Here is a 23,026-nt window from a genome sequence, read left to right on the forward strand (position 1 = left end):
GTACATGTTTAAATTTGCCCAATTCAGTAGTCCAGAAAAATGTAATGTCAGGAAGTTTTTGATTCCAATTCTTGAAACTAATGATGCTGCTAGAATTAATTAGGTTATTCTGAATAATAAGCTCACTCCAAATCTACCAACACATCCACCAGAAAATTTAATTCAATATTAGTACAATTGAATAAAAATCAAACAAAATTAAAAAAAACAAGGTCAATTTCAATTCCATTCAAAATATTAATTTTCTAAGACGTAATTTTGTTCAACTTTAAAAATAAAAATGTAATTTTGGTTCTGACTCATTAGTCGTTTGTCATCTAGATATTTATATTTTTAATGAGACATGTATAATTTGAGATTGCTTTTTAAAGTTGAAAATAAAAAAATTACTTTATTTTCTCGTATTTTTTTTAAGTTCTCGTAATTCTTTTAGTTTATTTAATTATTATTATTTAAACAACTTTTTATTTTAGCCTTCACAACCTTTGCATGCGATACATTATTTGCATTTGCACTTGCGAGCCGAAATTTTGCACACGCAAATGCTTCACATTTAGCATGTCAGTTTTGTCGGCTAATAATCATCGACGGTCCTCGACCTTTACCCTTAGCTTCCGTAAACCCCCCAACCTTTCAAAAGCTTCCCTAAACCCCCCAACCTTTGTGGCGGCGCTTATTCACGGTACTTATGGACGATAATATCCCTACAAAAAAATTTGGCGGCTGGCGGCGCAAAAAAAAAAAAAAAAATTGACGGCGCCACGTCATCATAGGTCCAAAAATATTCAAAAACCCCAAAACACCCTTAATTTAACCAAATCAAAATCAAACCAAAACACCCTAGTCTAATCTAACCAAACCCAAAACAGCCTAATCAGACCATATGGCCAACAACCGCCGCCGGTCCGGCCACCACCTCCGGCCGCCACCTCGGCCGCCACCTCCGGTCGCCACCGTCTGTTCTGATCTGTTCTTCAAGAACAGATTTCACATCTGTTCTTGAAGAACAGATGTGATCTGTTCTTAGAACAGATCTGGAAATCAGATCTGTTCTAAGAACAGATCTGTTCGTCTTCTCAGACGAACTGAGAAGACGGTACTTGGATCTGCGGTTTAATGAGTTTGAAGGGTCTGTTCCTTCTAATCTGTTTGATCGTCCGTTGGATGCTATTTTCCTGAACGACCACATTACCTCCTGGAATCCACGTCTTAGTTTCCTAAATTTAATTCCAGCCAGATTAGGAAAACTGCAAAGGTTAAATACATTTTCTGCAATAAGTAAACGGGATAACGATCAGTGTTTCATCAGCAAATATGTGATTAGTTAATAAAGGATTTGAAATTAACTGTATAGAATTGACAGATCACTACACTGGTCTATTGGCGTGATTTATTGTTCTATCATGCAAAGCCACATGTAAAACCAGCTCTTGCTTTGTCTCTATCTGATTGTGTTTGTTACTTTTGAAATACACCAGACAAAACAGTATAGAAACTCTTTACCAGTCTTCTCTCTCTATCTCTCAAATACTCATACTTGCACAAACAAACAGGACGAAAGTGATACTATAAACGCAACATTCAAAAGAAATTTGTGTACATTACTTCTATAATTAAGTAAATGTCTGTAGATTTTTATCAGTCCTTTCTGCCGAGAGCACTGAACAAATAATTTGGATGCGACATTCTCCACTGGCTCTACTTTCAGCCCAGAAATTGACTTTAAGAGTTCACATGTATTGGACTTTGATACCTGTATTTCAGGAAAAGATCACTCCATAGCAGGGAACGGAACAAACTAAGATCTGTTGATCTGTTCTAAGAACAGATCTGGGTTTTCAGATCTGTTCTTAGAACAGATGGTCGCCGGAGATGACGACCGGCGACTGTACCGGCGGCGGGTGGATGGTGGATGGTGGTTTGGTTAGTTTGGTTCATTTTTTTTTTGGTTTGGTTGGATCGAATATGATTGAATTTTGGTTTGATTAGCTTATTTTAGGGGTATTTTGGGGCTTTCATTTTTTTTTAAAAATTCTGACATGTCAGATGACGTGGCGCCGCCAGCCGCCAATTTTTTTTTTTTTTGTAAGGGTGTTTTCGTCCATAAGGACCGTGAATGGCGCCGCCACAAAGGTTGGGGGGTTTAGGGAAGCTTTTGAAAGGTTGGGGGGTTTACGGAAGCTAAGGGTAAAGGTCGAGGACCGTCGATGATTATTAGCCCAGTTTTGTCCTCACAAGTTCGTTGTAAAAGTTTACTAAATTTAGATTTTTTTTCGATAGATAAATTTTAATTACGTTAGATTATGTAAGCGAGAGTCGGGGTCGAACCCACGACCTCAGGATGCGCTTGGAAGGACGTGGCCATTAGGCCAAGCCTTCACTGGCTAAATTTAGATTTATGATTGACCGCAAGCTAGTTTATTGGCGCGAACTTCTCATGTTTCTCAACAATTCTGAAACTTGACATTTTACAGTTTTAATAGATTCGTGCTATCTATTCGATTATACACTTATGATAAACATTAGTGCATTTTTAGTTATTCGCAAATTTTTTTTTTTTTTCAAAATCAAAATAACTAAAGTCCTACAAAATTCAAGCTGGAATATTTTATTGCCATAACTATCTAAATTAAAAAAAAAGCCAAAACTTTTCTAAAAAATACAGTTTAACCGATTATATAGTTTAGTTTAATTTTAATTGACAGTTTGCTTACTCCTACCAATCAGACTACATCTAATTTAAAAACTTGTATTTGTACTCAAGGTATCGTTGAATAACAAGTATTTTAAATATCTATGTTGGACTGATAAAAATTTACCAATATACAAAAAATTTATAAATTATTCATTCCTCTAAAAGAAAAATTCTAGCCATCTTCCTCTTGCTCTCCTTTATGGATTTTTTTTCATATTATTCATGATGGATTTTTACTATTTCGTTCACAGATGCATGACTGGAGCAAAAACTTGATACTATGGTTAAAAAAAAATGATTTTTTTTCAAATAGACTCATCTAAAGAGCAAGTCATCAATTTATAATTTGAACTAAATATTGAGTGAAGCAGACAAATTGTTGAATTGTATATTCAAAGAGTTATGTGGATACAAAGGTAATGATTTGGCAACCTCCTCCTAATGGTTGGATTACGGTAAATGTAGATGTGAGGGTCTTTTCGGAATTCAGCGGTATTTAGTTGTGTGCGAGAACCGACTGAAACCAATTTTTCGTACCGAATCAAACAAAGATATAGGTGGGGTTTGGTTAATATTTTTATTTTTATTCGGTTTTGTTTGGTTTTGTTTTCTAAAAAGTCAAACCAAACCAAAAACTGAAGTGATAATAGATACTTTATGCGTCGACAAATGATAGATTTGTTTCATTTACACACATATTAAGAAATTTAGTTCATTTAGTTTGAAAAATACAATCTCCCTACAATACTCTTGTTAAACAATTAATGCATCCATCTTTTCAATATATTTTTCTTAATTAATAATACAAAATCATTCAGAAAGTAATATAAAATTATGTTATTGTCAATTTAATGTTGGTGACAAAAACTAATTCAATTAAATAAAATAACAATAATTTTAAAAGTATTTATTTATTGTAGACAGTCAATTTACCTTTAATGAGTTGTAATTAGTAAATAACCTAAAAATACAATTTAATATACTTAGGATACAATTATATAATTAAAATAGAAAAAAATAAAACTTACTAAGATGAAAAAGTTTAATTGGAACAGAAAATAAATAATAAAAATAATTAGAACATTTAGAATTAAAAAGTAGAGAGTAGTTGAAATATTTAAAATATAAAACACTAAAATTATGTTTATAATTTAGGGTTTTAATTTAAAAAATTGGCAAATTTAGGTTAAAAAGATTTAGGTTAAATTTGTTTGTTAAATGAAGGACCAAATTTAGCCCTTAAACCTAATCTAAAATTAGGGATGGCAATGGAGAGAAAATTTCACGATCCCATGGAGATTCGTCCATAATGAGGTGGGGAATTCCCATCATTGCCTCCATAGATCGAGATGGGGGAAGAATTTTTCCAATCCCCGTGGACGGGGGTGTAGTCCCCATCCCATAGGTTTCTCCATCCTCGTCTACATGGGGACCTGATCTATTATTATATAATTTATATTATAATTTTTAATATATTGTTCATGATTTCTAAAAATTTAATTTTTAAAAGAAACTAATTAATTTTTTTATTTGAAAAAAAATAATTAATTACTTACGAAACAAAAATTTAGAGAATTATTTATTTTGTTTTGATTATTTTAATATTTAAAATTGTCGAATATTTTAGATGATTGATTAATTTTTGGAATAATTTAATTTTATAATATTGATATTGAATAATTTATATTTATTATTTCAAATGTTTCATAAATATAATAAAAATATTTAAATATTTATATTAAAATTCTATAAAATGTGTGGGATCCCTTTGAAGATGGAGAATCCACAAGGATAAAAATGGATTAATCCCTATCAAATAAATAGGAATGTGAGTGGGAATTCCAATAAAAGCGGGGACGAAAACGGAGATAGCTTCCCCCCCCCCCCCCCTTTGTCATACTAACCTAAAATGAAACGAATAAAGGATCACTTTACCTCTCAACGTGGCACGAAATATCAAAAACTTCCAAATTAGAAAAAAATGATCACTTTTACCCTGAATTTGACAAAATCGTATCAAAAACACCCCTCCCCACTCTCAACCAAGAGAGTGAGACACACTCTCCGGTTTTGAGGGTGGTTTTTTTTACCCTAGGTGGTTTTTGATGACCAAAAATTTAAAATGATCTTAATTCTTTTTTAATGTTTTAAATTAACACCTAATAATTAAAAAAAAACAATTTATCCCTTTTAATTTAAATTTATATAACTAATTAACTCCCAAATTAAAATTTAACAAAAAATTAAATTTTTAACAAAAGATTACAATTTTCATTTTTTTTAAATAGACTCGTGGGTCCTCAATACATAATTTTTTTTAAAAAAACAACTTAAGTCTTGTAATTTAACACTTTATATATCAAATTAACCCCCATAATTTATATGTTTTGTCAAAAAATTAATTTTTTAAAAAATAATTCCTCGCCTGAGAAGAGGAGATGATGCTCTGATGAGCAATAAAATGATGAGTAAATCTGCTCCTCGCGAACTCAAGAACGGATTTGTTCTTGAATTCAAGAACAGACCCGTCTGTTCTTGAAGAAGAACAGACCGGTGGATCTTTTCTTCTTCAAGAGTAGACTCTTTTCCAGTGAGAAGAAGGAGCTCCTCGTCGAAAATTGAAATTCAATAAAGTAGATCATTCTAGTAATGGTAAACTAATTTGAAAAATCAGTTATAATTTTATGCAATGCGTGCATAATTGATTCATTTATATATATATATATATATATATATATATATATATATATATAAGATAAGATGAGAATGTCGCAAACAATAACAGACAAATAGTGATTTCATAACGAGTTTTTTTTGAAACACTAGTTGAAAAGGGAATACAAAAAACTTAGACGACAAAAATAGTGGTCATTTCAAACATACTTGGAGTCGGTACTCATTTCAGGCGTCAACGCCATTTCCGCAGATTCCAAAATTACTCACTGCGTAGTTCAGTTCTGACTCAGACCCATGTTACATTTTCTCTGTACCCATTTTAAGCATCAACTCCATTTTCACAGATTCCAAATTTACTCACAGCGCAGTCCGGATCTAACTCAGACCGAAGTTGCATTTTTTCGGTACCATACCCATTTAATCAGGCGTCAACTTCATTTTCGCAGATTCCAAATTTATTCACAGCGCAGTTCGGATCTGACTCAAACCCAGTTGCATTTTCTCGGTAGCGCATCCATTTATTCAGGATGGGTACCCATTTTCTTGCACAAAATGAAAATGAAATAAAAACAAGCATTAAAGAAGATTCAGCTTTTTGAGAATTGAGATATCAGAATAAAAACCCCACCTACGACAACTAAAATATTGTCTGTTTCCCGATGAGCGGTCCAAAAAGACCACTAAATTAATTAAGGTTTAATTATGATTAATTATTATTTGAATATAATTAATTAGAGTAAATTATGATAATTAGAAACCTACTTTCCACTTAAAAAAGAAGGGGGCAATGAGAATGAAAATGAGTGATTTTCATTGTTTGTGTTTGTTTTATTTAAAATCACTAGTTAATGGGAATAGGGATGGTAATGGGGCGGGGCGGGGGTGGGCAAGCTATCCCCATCTCCGTCCGCGCTTCTATGGGGAATCTCATTCCCGTCCCATTTATTTGATGCGGATTAATCCATACTCGTCTTCGTGGATTTTGCTTTTTAGAACACGTCAACAAACTCTCGGTTTTCGGGTGGCGGAAAAACAACATCGCCGGAGCAACTCGCCGGAGCACGAGGCTCCGGGAGTAATAGAAACTGTTTGAATTAGGTGACGTAAGTGACATTCTTAGCATTGACATGACAGACGTCGATCGTACAAACGTTTTGTTTATAAGAAATAAAATGCTTTTTTACTTCGTTATAGAATAAAAATCTATTGCGCTGCATCCCATGTTGCACTTGTTCCAAATTATATTAATTAATTAAAAATAATTTATTAAATTTTATAAAATCATGATTACAGTGTTCCAATTAGATGATTAAATTGACAAAATTAAAATATAGTATCTTTTGTTAATAAAAAATAGTTTAGCGTAAATTAATGAGCTTTTACCTGTTTTACAGATTTTTTCAAAACATTTACTTTTATACCGCACGATGTAATTTTTTACATACATACCTAATTAATTTTCTTTTTTAGACCTAATTTTCAAATTAATTATTTTCTCCTAAATAATTAAATTAAATTATTAAAAATTGTGAGCAATATATTAAAAGTAGACCGAATCGCATAGGGACAGGGATGGGGATCCCCATTGGGTGGGTACTACACCCCCGTCCCCTTCCCATCCCCGTGGATGGGGAATACTCTTCGCCCATCCCCGTGGATGAAGGATAATCTTCCCCCATCCCGATACCCATGAGGACACTTGGTGATGATTTCCCGTCCCACAAAGGGTGGATGCCATGGGGATCGGGAAATTCCTTCCCCACTGTCATCCCTAAATGGGAATGAGAATCACCCATTCTCCCTACACCTATGGGAATGGACTTTTCATTATCATGAAAATCAAAATTCAATTAATATTTAATAATATGAAATTATTAAAAAATATATTTGAAAATATTTATTAATTTTTTTATAAAATAAAAATAATAATTTTTTTTTTGAAAAAATAAAAATATTTTATTCAAAAATATTAAAAATATTTTTTAACAAATATAAACAATATTATAAAAAAGAAAAATATTTGTTAAAAAATTGAAAAATATTTTTTTAGAAAAATAAAAATATTGTTTTAAAAAATAAAAGTTATTTGTATTTAAAAATAATAAAAATTCATAATAATAAGTAATATTTTTTAAAATAATTATCTACTGTTATCCATTCTCATTCCTACACTAATATATTGAACCAAATAATATATGAAAGGCCTAATTATATAAAAACACTCCACGTTGAATTTTTTTTCGTTATACCCCGATCTAGGAAAATTTTCATTTGTACAAATTTCGGGTTTTTCGTTTTCAGCTCTACCCCAACTAAGGGTACAATTGACAATTTAAATAATTTAAGGATAAAACGTTAATAACAACTAAATAGAAGGATTTACCATGTTTTTTCTTATTTGGACAAATACAAACAAGTCTTTAACTTTTAAAAACATTAAATAAGTCCTAACAATTAATTATTTTTAAATTTTTTATTAAAAAATTAAATTCTTAAAATAAATTTCCGGTCTACCACATACTTCTTCGATTTAAGAACACATCACTAAATTTAAACAAAAAAATTAATTTTTTATGACTTTTGTACTCCTCCGCTCGAACCAATGCCGTCCACCCTCCGAGAAAGGAGGAGCAGCATCTCCTCCTTCATGTTCCTCCATGGAAGGAGGAACACGTCGTTCCTCCTTCCATGGAGGAACAGATCGCTGTTCCTCCTTCCATGGAGGAACACGTCCTCCTTCCATGGAAGGAGGACGGCGGCGGTGGGTCGGAATTTTTTTATTTTTGTGTAAATTTTAATTTTTTTACGGTTTTTGATTTTTAAAAAATTATTAATAATCAATATAAATTAAATAATTATTATTAGTTAATTTTTTTATGGCTTAATTCCTTAAAAAACCCCTACCTTGCACTTTTTCTTCGTTTATACCCTGACCTTGTAAAAACACCATTTGTACCCAATTTTGGGTTTTTATGTTTCATCCCTACCCAAAAGTATTAAATTGTACTTTTTTCATTTGGAAAAGAGTTTAGAACATATTTTTTTCTATTTTTAAATATACAAATAAACCCTTAAACTTACAAAATAATCAATACATCCAAATAATTAATTTTTTTAATTTTATAAAATAATGAAAAAATTAAAAAATTAATATTATTTTTAATTTTTTTATCGGAAATATTTTTTAAAATAATTTAAAAAAAATAATAAATTTAAAAATTTAAAAAAATTCGGATATATTTTATTAAAAAATTAAAAAAAATTATTATTATTTTTAATTTTTTTGAAGAAATGGTATTTTTGTACTATTAATAACATTAATATCTAATTAGTATATAAGTTAAAAATGAAGGATTGTTTTAAACTTTTTTTCAAATGAAAAGAGTATAATTTAATACTTTTGGGTAGAGATGAAACATAAAAACTCAAAATTGGGTACAAATTAATGGTGTTTTTACAAGGTCAGGGTATAAACGAAAAAAAAATGCAAGGTGGGTTTTTTTTAAGGAATTAAGCCTTTTTTTAAAAAGAGATGGTATTTTTGTAAAATTAATAATATTTACGTCTAATTAGAATATAAGTTAAAAATGAAGGACTATTTTAACTTTTTTTTAGATGAAAAAATAGGGTAGAGTTGAAAATGAAAAACCTAAAATAGGGTACAATTGAAAATTTTCTTAGATCGGGTATAAACGAAAAAAAAAAAGTTCAACATGAGGTGTTTTTAAGTAATTAGGCCTATATGAAAACAATTATTTCTAAACTAATTTATTGAACCAAACAAGATATGAAAACAATTATTCCCTTTTTCATTTCTTCTCATTTCCATTCACATTCCCATTAAGATTCAAGGCTCTTTACTGAAATGAAAACCATTCTTTTAAAGTCATAAGTTAATAAGTACAGTTCTTTGTATTTGATTCTTCCTGAAAAGGAAATGATAATACTATAAACAACTTCAAAAGATTTAATTCTAAAAGCCATCTTATATAATTACATAGCTCCGTTTTTTTGTCCAGATTCTCTTACCAATATCATCTTCGTTGCGGTTTCTTGTTTATTGATTCTTCTTTGATGAAGTAGGCATCTTACCGCACTCTTCTTCCTCAAGATTGGTTTTTCGTGGCGGAGTTGTTGACATGAAAGGATAGCGAATCTCACAACCAAAAGGATGAAAGATGCACACTTTCAAAGTAGAAATTCCTTGGAGATTATTAGGAATAACGTTTGCAGTGGCGGACCTGGACCCCGACAAAATATTTGGAGGGACCGTTAAAAATTACAACTTCGGTTGTAATTTAAAAATATAGATGATATAAAAAGTATGTTTATATTTTATTAAACATATAAAATATAAAATATGTTTATATTTTATTAAACGGATTGAACGCATTTAGCAGGGACAATAATCTGAAGGACTAAGGAGGTGTTTGTCTTTGAGCTGATAAGAAACAATGAGGTAATGAAAGTTTCTATATATCCCGCGGTTGAAGATGGTGAAACTTTCCCGCACTTGAAGATTCAGTCTTAAAATTTACTGCTAAGGTCAAGAAACAATGCGCAAATAACTGAAATAATATGCAAAAAGTACTGTTTTTTGGTTCTACTAATGTATACTAAGGTGTTAATGCGAATATAGATTATAAAGTCTGCATGTGCTTCTTGATTATTCAAAATGTTCCAAATATAGATTTACTATGAAATTGTCATTAGCCTGTTCTATTGAATCCAGAATATCAAATTTTAGTACTAATATTACAATTTGTTTCGAGGAAAAGTACAATATTTGAATTAACAGGGCTTATAGATTTGTCATTTATGAGTCATTAGCTTTAGAGGTTACTAAACTCACTGATCATGGTGGTCTATATGTTCAATTACATAATCATGATATAGTTGTCTATCCTTGTCCATTACCACATAACATTTATTAAATCTAATTATTATCAGTCTAACAATTAACTCATACATTTTCAGATAGAATCGTCGCGTGGAGTGAAGTAAAAGAGGCGGAAATCTTTGTTAACTTTAGACTTATAGACATTATAGAAAATAGGATTAATTGCAAATTTATACACGAACTTTACCCTAATTTGCAATTACAACATAAACTTTGAAACTTGGCAATGTTAGTAACCAACTTTACACTTTTGGCAAATCGATACACCAAACACAAAAAACACTAACGTGGACATTGTAATATACCGCCATGTGTCATTGTGTGATTGGTCGGTGTACCAATTTGCCAAAAAATGAAAGTTGGTTACTGACATTGTCAAGTTTTAAAGTTTATGTTGTAATTTCAAATTAGGGTAAAGTTCGTGTATGCATCTGCAATTAACCCTAGAAAATATCATATGAAATCAGAACGACAGTTCATGCAGCAACAACGTGCAAGCCAGAAGATTTAACTTTTTTGGTTACCATTCTGCTACGACATCTTCAAGATCATAAATTGATATGGCTTAATATAAAATAAAATTTCCTAATTATTTCCTTATCGTAAACTTTTATGTCAACAAACACCAAGTTACTTCATATACTAGAGTTTTAGTAATAAATTACGAACAAAGGATCACTTTACCCCCCGAACTTGGCACAAAGTATCAAAAACGTCCAAATTGAGAAAACCGGATCACTTTTACCCTGAACTTGGCAAAACCGGTTCAAAAACCCCCTTTATGCTGACGTGGCACTTAATTGGAGAGTGAGATTTATAAAATCATAATTAACTCTAATTAATCACAATTAAAAACTAATTAATTCTATCTAAATTTTCAGGGATCTTTTTGAACTTTTTCAAAAAAGTTTGAATTTTTTTTTTCTTTTCTTTAACAGGTTGGCCGGAAAAATTTCCGGCCAACCTGTTGAAGAAAAACAGACCCGCCGGTGGAACAGACCCACCGGCGGGTCTGTTTCATTAGCCATCTGGGTTCGCCGGCGAACCCAGATGCGTTTTGCATCTGGGTTCGCCGGCGAACCCAGATGAAAACTCATCTGGGTTCGGCGGAACCCAGATGAGTTTTCATCTGGGTTCGCCTCAGGCGAACCCAGATGAGTTTTCATCCGGGTTCCGACGAACCCAGATGACGGATGATGGGTTTGCCTGAGGCAAACCCATCGAGGAGGAGCTGCTGCTCCTCACCGGAGCAGCAGCTCCTTAAAAAAAAATTATTTTTTTTATTAAAAATAATAAAATATATATTTAAAAAAATTTAATTATTTTTGTAAAATATATAAAATGGTCCTCTTTATTTTTAACTAATATCAATTCGATTTGTAAAGTTTTAAAATAAAAAAGATTCATTTGTTTTTTTTTAATATTTAGGTATTAATTTAAAATGAATTAATAAAAATTAGGATCTTTTGAAACCTTTTGCCATTAAAAACCATCTAGAAAAATAAAACCACTATCAAAAACCGGAGAGTGATTCTCACTCTCTTAGGTGAGAGTGGGGAGGGGTGTTTTTGTACCAAATTTGACAAGTTCAGGGTAAAAGTGATCCTGTTTTGCTAATTTGGACGTTTTTGATACTTTGTGCCAAGTACGGGGGGGTAAAGTGATCCTTTGTTCAATAAATTACATTTGTTGCGCGGATCAAAAACTATTTCAATGCACTTACCAGCAATTCTTGTTGAATTCTGCAGATTGTGCGGGCCGGATTTGATAGAAAATGTTTGAAAAACATATATGAGATTGTCAAAGTTCAAGAGCTATAGATATTCCGGAGGAGGAAGTTTGGGGTAAAATTTCTGGATTGCTAAACACTGCCCCCTTTTACTTAACACCGCACAGGCACATTACCTTTTTACCCTTTTCAATTTTTGAATAGAAAACCAAATCATAAAAAAAAATTTAAATCCTCTCAACTCATTCAACCATATTCAACCTCATATTCTACGGCAATGTCGGATTCTGAACGAGATAAAAATCGACAACCCCTGATAAGTTTTTTTTTAAAAAATTCGAAATAAATAATTTTTTTTTCCAGTTTTTTAGGGGGGACGTCCCCATTTCACGTCCATTCCGGAGGAGAGGACGCCGGAAAACGGCGTCCCCTCCAGAGGAGGGGACGGGGATCTCCCACGTCCTCTCCTGAAGAGGGGACGTCGTTCGTCCCCTCTTCAGGAAGGGACGTGGGACTTCACTGTCCCCTCTTCAGGAGGGGACGTGGGACGGTCAAGTCCGGCATCCTCTCCTCCGGAGGGGACGCCGGACGTCCCCTTTTCAGGCGGAGGGGAAGCCGGAAAAACAGAAAAAAAAAAATTAAAAATTATTTTTTATCTCGGAAAAGTCGGAACAAATTGTTTCCGAACGTCGATACTCGTTACCCGACAAATTGTACTTGTTGTCTGTCATTTTAATCGACTTTTTACGTATTTGTTCAAATGTATTCGAATAAGTTGAGAGAACTTTTTTTTCAAAATTTTGCTAGAAGGGCAGAAATGTCTATGGGCGGCGAATAGTAAAACCCTAAAATTTCAAGGACAAGACCTTGAGAGTAGGAGATGTATGTCGATCCGAGCTAATTCATATGAAGAATATATGGTGCTGAATATTTAGAGTGAATTTATCCGAATAACCACATTGCGATCATTCGTTAACGATCATGGAAGGAAGCAGTAGAAAACAACTGTCTAGTCCTTTTGGGTATTTTTTAATGAATCCTGAGATCATTTTTAGTTTTACTACAGAAAGTTCAGCTTGATGAACTTGTTACTTCTCTACTGTAACAATGGCATCGATCTCGGGTTACATATTTGCATGGTTATCTAAGTATACTACTTTTATAAAAAATTTATTGGTATTCAATTTGTAATATTTCGTATTCCAGCATTAATTTTTAAAAATAAAGAGGTATCCAGTTAGTTAACAGTAATTTTAGAATATCAGTAATTTTAGAATATTATTAAAGCAAGTTCTTTTTTTAGATTGGATTCTAATTATCTCCAATTTGTTTGTACGAAAGCCACAAAGCTATTCAAAAAATCCCCTAATATTCAAATATGCTTTAAACTCAAGAATCCCATTGCTACCTAAAAAATAAAAATCTTACCTTTTTTATGTTTTTTTCCTATAAAAAATTAAAACTATAAAGAAACCTAGTGAAGTGGAGTTTCAAGGTGTTTATTTTTATCTCGTTTCATTAATGAGATGTTCATATTTAGCTCATTTATTTAGGTACCGAACGAGTTTGGTTCGAACTCGTTCATTTACGTTCTAAATGAGCCGAGCTCAACACCGACATGTTCAAACTCTAAACCAGCCGAAAATCGATATATTCAACGTCAATTCGTTTAAATAAATATAAAATCAAACACAAACTCGTTTCGTTTAATTTAAGATACAAACTAACATGAACCGACCTCTTATCGAGCTGAACACCAAACCGCACAGTTTGTTTACAACCTAAAAGGGATAAAAACACATAGCATACCTTTTTTTTTTGAAAAAGCATATTTTTGAAAACTTTAACCGATTTTAAGTTATTATATTTTTTCCAAAAAAATCAGAGCAAATCATACTGGGCCGAGTTAAGTGGGTCAGAGCCTACAGTAACCAGCCCTTGAACCAAACGCGGGTAAACGCAAGTATGTAAAAAATAAACGCGGAAATCAAAATTCCCGCCCATTCAAATATTTCAAAGAAACCCTAAATTCCCGCCTATTCAAAAATATTTCCCATTTTTTGTCCACTTTTATATAAAACGCACCGTCTCTCAATAATTCTGTGTTCATTAAACCCTCATTAAACAACTCCAAACCCTCTCCTCTTCTGCAACTCTTCACTCCAACCCAATGGGCAGACCAAGAAAAAGATCCACCGGAGAGTCCCAACTCAAAGAAACGCCCCGGAAAAAACCGACCCGGGAGCCGGAAAACGAAGTAAAAGAAGAGGAGGAAGAAGAACTGGAATTGGAAGAGGAGGAGCTCGAAGAGAGCCAGATCTCGTCGTCGAAGCAAGAAAAGGAGGGCCTGGTTACTTTACTTACCGCGAAAAGACCGAACGAGACTAAGAAAGCTAAGGCTGATGCTGACTTGTCGTTCATTGGTAGCCCTATTCCTGCTGCTGAAGCTCGTCAGAAATGGCCTCTTCGTTACGGATCTCAGGTTTTTGTTGTGAATTTTTTTTACTTGTGTGTAGTCTACTGTTTGTTTTTATGTTTGGATTTGTTTAATTGGTGGTTTTTGTTTAAATTGTTTGGCTGCAGAATGGGAAAATTCGGTCTGCGACGCAGAATTCTAATGGGTGGGTGTTGAGTTTGATTTTTTGTTTGTTGATGGATTGATTTTGTTTTTCTAATTTGGTTTTATTTTTTAAAGGGTGTTGAGTAATGAAGAGGAGGTAACGCCGGCTAAATGTCATTATAAGCAAGCAATGGTTGATGGTATTTTGTACAATCTTGGTGATAATGCTTATGTCAAGGTAATACCTTCAATTTCAATTGTTCAAGAATTTTTTTTTATGCTGTAAGCTAGGTAGCACGGAAACAGACACAGCGAAACAATGTTATTTTAAGGTTTTCTATGTAAAAGATAAAGTCTCGTTAGTGAAACTTTTTTGAAACATGACATGTTGATTGAATGAAGTGTCTGTGTTCCCTAGGTTGTAAGCTTAGAACACAGTTTAGCACCAAAAGTTTCAATTTTTTTATTTTGCTTTTGCTTATTATAATTGCGTAAAATTGTTTAATTTTGTATTAAAAGCTTTGTCCTGTCTGTAGTCTTGACTTTTTAAATTGTTTTCAGGCTGAAGATGGAGTGCCTGATTACATTGCTAGAATTGTTGAGTTATTTGAAAGCAAAGACGGGGAGGCGTGGTTCTCTGCTCAATGGTTTTATAGAGCCGAAGATACAGTGAGTTGACTATTTTTAACTAATTATTTTCCTTTATTTTTGATAGTTATGTTATAGTAAATGTGGGGTTTTGTCTATCTTAGGTTATCAAAGATTATGCAAACCAAAAAGAAAGCAGGCGTGTGTTTCTTTCCGAGATTAAGAATGACAATCCTTTAGATTGCATCGTCTCCAACGTTAAAATTGCGCTAGTTGAACCCAATGTATGTTCACAACTCTTATAGACATTTTATTTGAACTTGATGCAGATGTTCTTATATTTATGAGATTTTTCAACCTGTTTGCTTTTGACTGCAGATGGATTTAGCTGAGAAGGAGAAAAATCTACCACCTTGTGACTTGTATTATGATATGAAGTACACATTGCCCTTTTTGACATTTGAAACAATCAAGAAAGGTGATTGAACTTTCATTGAGATTGGATTTGTACAAGTGCAAATTATCTTGGAACTTCCATTGGTGATGAATTTGTCTAATGACTGGCTGTGTGTTTTGCTTGGTAACTCCAGATGATTCAAACAGAGACAGTGGTTCATCTTCTATTTGTAATGAGAATGATTCAAATGCTAGTATCAATGATGTTAACACTTCCACGGCAAATCCTTCAAGCGCTATTTCAAAAGTTCATCGTTCAGATATGTATTTGTTGGACCTGTACTCAGGTTGTGGTGGCATGTCAACTGGCCTTTGCATGGGTGCTGCCTTGTCTGGTGTTAATCTCATAACCGTAAGTGAATCATTCTCATTTTCTGATATCAATTTGCTTGTTGATGCTTTTGCTGTTATGATCTGTTAAGATATAACTATTGTTAAAGCCTCACCCAATGACTTCAACTTGTGAGTGAATTCATTATTTGACATGGTATGACTAGAAAGTTTAGAGTTCGGTCCTAATTTACATGTTATCAGAGCCGCTGTAAGGTTTATAGTTTGGTCCTTAGCAACTTCCATTTGGCTAATCAATGAAAAAGTAATTTGAGCATGAAGTGTTCATGAGTGTGTTAAGATATGCTTTGTCTGTTTTTATTTAGTTGTTGCTTTGTAGTAAATTGCTAATATTAAGAAAGTGTTTTCTTAATCTTATAGTGAAGAATTTACTTTGAAAATTGAATAACTATATAATGAAATGATTTAGTAAAAAGGTTAAATTTCAAATACAATTATAAAAGTTACACAGAAATCCTAAAATGGCATTTATTTATAGACATACAATTCTTCAGAGCAACAACTAAATTAAAACGGAGGAACTATTGTTAAAGCCTCACCTAACTGCTCCCAACAGTTTGAGCTTTTGAGTGAATTGATTGTTTGACTTGATACAGTGATTTCACTTGTATATTTCGTCGATTAATTTTGTCTATTGCTTGTGATACAGAAATGGGCTGTTGATTTAAATTCTTATGCATGCAAAAGTTTGAAGGCCAATCACCCTGAAACAGAGGTAAAATGTCCAAATGTATATACGTACTTCGTATTTGTATTCTAATTGTTAAGCTCTTGTAACATCTTTTATTTCCAAATAAATATCAGGTGAGAAATGAGGAAGCACAAGATTTTCTATCTTTATTAAAGGAATGGGAGAAGTTATGTAACAAATACATATTATCTGAAGAAGAAGAAGTGGAAGATAAAAAAGTTGAGGACGTGGAAGATAAAGGAGATGACATGGAAGATGAAGAAGTAGAGGATAAAAGTGATGATGATGGTGGTGAAATATTTGAAGTGGAGAGGCTACTTGGTGTATGTTATGGTGATCCTAACAAAATAAAGAAACGTGATTTATATTTTAAGGTATCTTTAACTACACTTGTACATAGCTGTGAATGTTGACATGTTAGTAGACCTGTTCTCAAATCACTACATACTGTTTAATTTTCATCTGCTTGACATGTTCTAAACGCTGTAGGTGCGTTGGAAGGGCTATGGTCCAAGCGAAGACACTTGGGAGCCTATTGAAGGCATGAGGTATGCTGTTTTACTAAATGTTCTGTTCAGTGCTCTTCCTTGTAGGTGAACTCTTATTTATTGTTGCTTTTGGGTGTGCACATTAGTGATTGTGAAGAGAAACTGAAGGACTTTGTTGAAAAAGGTTACAAGTCAAAATTGTTGCCTCTTCCTGTAAGTGCTCTATGATTTTGATAGTTCTTTTAACTTTATTGTTTCATTGCCATCTGCTAGTTTTACGTATTGATGGTACTTTTTTCTTCTCTTTTAATGTTGAATTCTGATAATAATTTTGATAATGCACTTATTAAGCTAACTGAATTTTTACATAGGGAGATGCTGATTTTATTTGTGGAGGCCCTCCATGTCAAGGAATCAGTGGCTTTAATCGTTTTAGGAACTATAAAGCTCCCTTGGATGATCCCAAGAACCATCAAATGGTTGTATACATGGATATTGTAGAGTACTTAAAGCCTAAGTATGTGCTCATGGAAAATGTTGTGGACATTTTAAAGTTTGCTGGAGGCTTCTTGGTCCGTTATGCCCTTGGTCGTCTTGTTTCTATGAACTACCAAGGTCGCTTAGGAATGATGGCTGCTGGATCATATGGTTTGCCACAATTTCGAATGAGAGTATTCATGTGGGGTTGTCAACCATCTGAGGCAAGTCCAAATCTGGATTATTGTTTAGTAGTAGTACAAATAAATTATAGCTGTGTTCTTACTTATCTGGTGTGTTGCATTTCAGAGCTTGCCTCAATATCCATTGCCAACACATGAAGTTGTTGTCAAAGGAGGCACTCCAAGTGAATTTGAGGTATGGACTTAAGTTAAAATTAAACTTTTTTAATACTTCGTCTTAGTGTTTTTAACACTATTTAAAATTTTATAACACTTTTTTTCACTTAATATGCAGGAAATTACTGTTGCTTATGATAAGCTTGATCAATGTCAATTGGAAAAAGCCCTTTATCTCGGCGATGCAATATCAGATCTTCCAGAGGTACAATTTTTGTTTTTTTGTTTCATAGTCTACATGTTAAAATTTGTGGACTGCCAATGTTAAGTTTCCATGCATGATAGTCTATAAGACTCTTTCACTAGACACTCCTGCATTGTGGAGTGTTTAATGAATTTAACTGTCTAGTTTGCATTTTAGGTTGCACGGAAACCTTATGTAGGGTGAGTTTCCCCGTTTCGAACTCTTTGGAAACCTTTCAGACCTGTTTCTTTAAATACTAAAAAGTTGGAAACTTGTTTCCTAAAAGGAAGCCTGTTTCCTATATAAGAAAAATTCTTAAATAGCTAAAAAAAAACCCTACCTATAAATAAAAGGATCTAATTGATTACCCATAGACTTTGTAGTTATGTAATTTATTGATATGTTATATATGTTATTTATTCAAACAATTTATCTTATTAATTGTTATAATAGTTTATTTATATAAAAATGAATTTTTATAAATAAAATGTAATATATATATTACATAATTTTATAACTTTTAATATTTATAAATATACTCCTATATTTTTACTATTTACACGTTCCCCCCTCGTTTCCTATATTTTGAAAAATTTGCTTTTCCGTTTCAGTTTCTGTTTCCTTTGCAACTTAGCTTTATACACGGGGGCCATACCTTTTTTAAGTTGAAAGTTATGAAAGAGAGTTCAGTAAATGAGCATTTGAGTTCTATATTAATATGTTTTTTAGAGTCTAAACATTGTAAAGAAGCCTAATAAATAGAAGTTTAATGAAGTGATGATGTGTCATGTATATTAATCTCATTTTGGGTCTAACTATTTTGGATGCCCTTAGGTGGAAAATGATGAGAGTCAAGATGAACGAAAGTATGGGACAACTCCTCAATCAGAATTTCAAAAGTATATCCGATTAAAAAAAAGTGGTAAGTGTAAATGTTGATATTATGCTTGTTAATTGTAGGCAGTCCTTTATTACTTAAATGATTAAATGGCACATATATCTTCATTAGTACTATATTACATTAAAAAGAGAGCAAAAATCACTAAGGGAAAATGTCAATACGGCAAGTTTGGGGAGTTTCTATAAAATTACTTTTTTTTACAAAAATTTACTAAATTTTTTAATGCTAGAATTTGTCCTCAATTGTATATCAATTTGAGACAGAGAGAGTATATCAACATAAAAAAAATCTTAAATGTTTTAAATACTATTAGCGGTTATTAAGAAGGCACACTAAATGAATCATGTCTTTTCATTAAAATTTGTCTGCTTCAGTCTCCATACATGAGCTAATGAAATTGCCAGTTTGATGTAGTCCATTTGATATCTTTGTATCTGAGAATCAACAGATTCAACCCCTTCACAAAATTTTGGATGGCATGATTATTTTCAGTTTTATTTATTGCATCGAAATTTATCAACTCAATCTTTACCAATTTGATTATACATCGACCAATATAGGATCCTTGTAAAACCATGCTTGGAGTCCATGACTCCATGTTAGAAACACCAGCTGCTACTGAATTCCTTGGTGTGAACCAACTGCTTGGTTAGGCGGTGGCCTGTCAAATGCTCTACTTTCGCCATGTTTTATTTAAGTAATGGATTTTACCAACCATTAATTGATATGCTTTAGGTGTATGTATGAAGTGCTCAATTTGCTTAAGCTGCATGTTGAACATGCTTGGTGGTTCTCCTTTGTGGTTTCAGGATCAACCGCCTTATTATAGAATGTTTGCATTATGATTTGTATCATTATTCTTTTGAAAACAAGCAGCTGATAAAATTCTCTTATGCAGATGTTGTAGGTTTAGCTACTGCTCAAAATAAATCACTGCCCCAGATGTTGTATGATCACCGACCTCTAAAGTTGAACGATGATGATTATCATAGGGTGTGCCAAATTCCCAAAAAGAAGGTTAAACAAATATGCTTAATTTAATTCATATTTTATAGAACTGTTACTTCAGATGCTCTATAGCTTTTGTTTTTGCATTGTTATTTATGCAGATTGCTTTTTGTTTTTTATTAGGGTGCAAACTTCAGGGATCTACCTGGTGTATCAGTTAATGCAGACAACAGAGTATTTTGGACTCCAGATGTTCCAAGAGTGCTACTTCCATCCGGCAAACCATTGGTACTGTTATATACTTCTCTGGTTCTTTTAAGCTTCCTTTTTCTCTCGAATGGTGTCTTACTTTTGAATTATGATACAGGTTCCTGATTATGCTATGTCATTTGTGAAGGGCAGATCTCCCAAGTGAGTTCTTATATTTTTGGCATTGTTTGATAATCATATTTATCAAATTTGTGGCTATTTCAGCTAATAAGTTAAATTCATTTCTTCTTTTCCATCAAAACTGGTCTAAAATTCGTATTTATTTCTCTACTCTGCTTTGTTGGAATTCTTAATATCAAAACCATCTACTATATGCAGGCCCTTTGGTCGTTTATGGTGGGATTCAACTATTCCAACTGTTGTGACAAGGGCAGAACCACATAATCAGGTTTGTCATCTTTTTATGAGATGGTGACTATTCTTTTCCATGTTCATATCCTTGCATTTGCTTTAATGACGATTAAAATGTTATGACAGGCGATTATTCACCCGTCACAAGATCGAGTACTCACTATTCGTGAAAATGCAAGAATTCAAGGTTTCCCTGACTGCTATCAGTTGCATGGACCTATTAAAGAGAGGTCAGTATCCGTCATTACGTAATAGTCAAGCTTGTTTTCCATAGGGGAATTAGAAATATGAATTTTAAACCTCCATAAGTATCTGATTATTTTTTTCATGTGTTTGTTTTTTTTTGATATGAATGTGCACAATTTAGAGCTTGATTAGGGGTGTGCATTCGGTCCATACTTAATTGAATTGAACTCTGCCTCAAATTACTTTTACAAAATTTTTAATATTTCAAATTGAACTGAACCCCTAAATACTTTGATTTTCTTTATAGTAAATGTAAACTGACAATTTTTCACTTTCAAAACTGAATATCAATTTTGTTTGGTTATTCTGCTTGATCGGTTTTTTGCACCTAAGTTTTATCGGAGAGCATTTTAATTTTTGTTGCTTCATTTCCATATTGTTTGCATTTACAGGTACATTCAAGTTGGCAATGCTGTTGCAGTTCCAGTTGCTACCGGATTAGGATATACATTCGGACTTGCAAGTCAGGGAATGTCCGACGATAAACCATTGACTACGTTACCTTTCAAGTTCCCGAGTTGCCTTCAGAATTCACCTTCTGAAGCTTCTGATTAATTTGTAATATCTGCTTCATTCTTGCCGCTGAAATGTCATTTAACCTTGTTCAACTCCTAAACCAGCTCCTTCATGAAATTCATTAATGTGAGAAGTACATAAATATTCAGCGGAATGATTTGTAACAACAATTGTTATTTATCATATGTAGAACTACTTATGCTTCCTTGCCTGTGAATATCTCATACTGTTAATCCTCTATTATTAGAAATAGCCCAAATTTGCGTATGCGTAAACTAGAACCTACAAAAAAATAAGAGAATTTATCTCATGTTTTTCTTAACTTTATGTTTTTACTTTTTGTGTTTGAAAATTAAAAATCTACTCTATTATCATAATCTTATTTTGTAAAATTATTTTTTGTGATTTATCATATATTATCATAACATTGTTGATAATTTTATCATAGTTTTTACATAATTTATGCAGATCGTTTTCATAACAGGTTATGGGCTTCAAATAGATCAGTTCTTATTCTTACTGTAGAAACCTAAGACCCCCCGTCTTCAGTTTTTTTACTTGGTTATTACATAAGGGTCGTATCTGTTCCAATGAGTTTTTGGTTCATCGTGGGGTTCGTCAAGAGGAGCAGATTTTTTGCAGTTTATGTACAGAAACTGAAACAGCAACTCACATTATCATTTACTGCCCTATTGCTTGGAGGTTCTGGACAGTTTTTCTTTGCAATATTGGAGTCACGACTTGGACTATTCCGAGAGATGTTTCAAGTTTTTATTTTCAATGGATGGATTTGGCAAATTCAAAATACAAAAACCTTTGGGCAACTATATGATTTTTCTGTATTTGAGAGATTTGGAAAGTTAGAATTAAGAGACATTCTTGTGTAGACTCGGTCTACCACGTCATCCGTAGATTAACCTTATCACATTATGGCACGTCATTAAAATGATGGCAATCTTGTAAATTTGTTGTTTACTTATTTATACCTTTGAATAGTAATATTACAAGATTGCCATTATTTTAAGGCTTAATTACTTAAAAACCACCCACCTTGTAATTTTTTTTCATTTATACCATGATTTAGGAAAATTTTCAATTGTACCCTATTTTTGATTTTTATGTTTTATCTCTATCCTAATGAGTTGAATTGACCTATTTTCTTTTAAAAAAAAGTTTAAATTAGTCTTTCATTTTTAACCTATATTCTAATAAAATATTAATGTTAATCATTTATGTATTTTGTTTTTAATATTTTCATCTTTAAATTAATTAAATTATCAAAAAAATTACTCTTGGGGTACAAACGAAACATAAAAATCGAAAATATGGTACAATTGAAAATTTTTCTAGGTCGTGGTATAAATGAAAAAAAGTTACAAGGTGAGTGGTTTTTAAGTAATTAGGCCTTATTTTAATGATGTGTTATAACGTGATAGGTTTAGTCTACGGATGACGTGTTAGACCAAGTCTACCTAAAAATTTCTCTAGAATTAAAAGGGTTTTTCGTAATGAAGCAACGGATTACAAGGATTCATTTTTTCATTGTATCAATAAAAGTGTGACTCATTATAAATAGTGTTAATTACATATAAAATCACCACCTTTATACAAAATTGCAAAAATAACACGACCTTTAAAAC

General features: G+C 32.4%; 1 protein-coding gene across 1 annotated transcript; it reads left to right on the forward strand.

Annotated features, from left to right (window-relative positions):
• Positions 1-14,095: 14,095 nt before the first annotated feature.
• On the forward strand, positions 14,096-21,597 carry LOC126681214 (putative DNA (cytosine-5)-methyltransferase CMT1). Its single transcript, XM_050376691.2, has 21 exons — positions 14,096-14,482; positions 14,584-14,621; positions 14,696-14,798; positions 15,122-15,229; positions 15,313-15,432; positions 15,527-15,626; positions 15,739-15,956; positions 16,605-16,670; positions 16,760-17,020; positions 17,136-17,194; positions 17,281-17,347; positions 17,506-17,835; positions 17,921-17,989; positions 18,089-18,175; positions 18,989-19,076; positions 19,954-20,072; positions 20,187-20,291; positions 20,371-20,414; positions 20,592-20,661; positions 20,751-20,854; positions 21,263-21,597. Exons 1-21 carry the CDS (start codon positions 14,171-14,173, stop codon positions 21,423-21,425), a joined length of 2,631 nt encoding a protein of 876 aa, XP_050232648.1. The 5' UTR covers positions 14,096-14,170; the 3' UTR covers positions 21,426-21,597.
• The last annotated feature ends 1,429 nt before the right edge of the window (positions 21,598-23,026 follow it).

This window comes from Mercurialis annua, linkage group LG5 (genome assembly GCF_937616625.2).
Source record: "Mercurialis annua linkage group LG5, ddMerAnnu1.2, whole genome shotgun sequence".
NCBI classification, from domain to species: Eukaryota; Viridiplantae; Streptophyta; class Magnoliopsida; order Malpighiales; family Euphorbiaceae; genus Mercurialis; species Mercurialis annua.

Coding starts and splice junctions, on each gene's coding strand:
- LOC126681214 (XM_050376691.2), top strand. CDS start 14,171: ATGGGCAGACCAAGAAAAAGATCCACCGGAGAGTCCCAACTCAAAGAA. Junction 15,957..16,604: donor CTGGTGTTAATCTCATAACC/GTAAGTGAATCA, acceptor CTTGTGATACAG/AAATGGGCTGTTGATTTAAA. Junction 17,195..17,280: donor GAGCCTATTGAAGGCATGAG/GTATGCTGTTTT, acceptor TGTGCACATTAG/TGATTGTGAAGAGAAACTGA.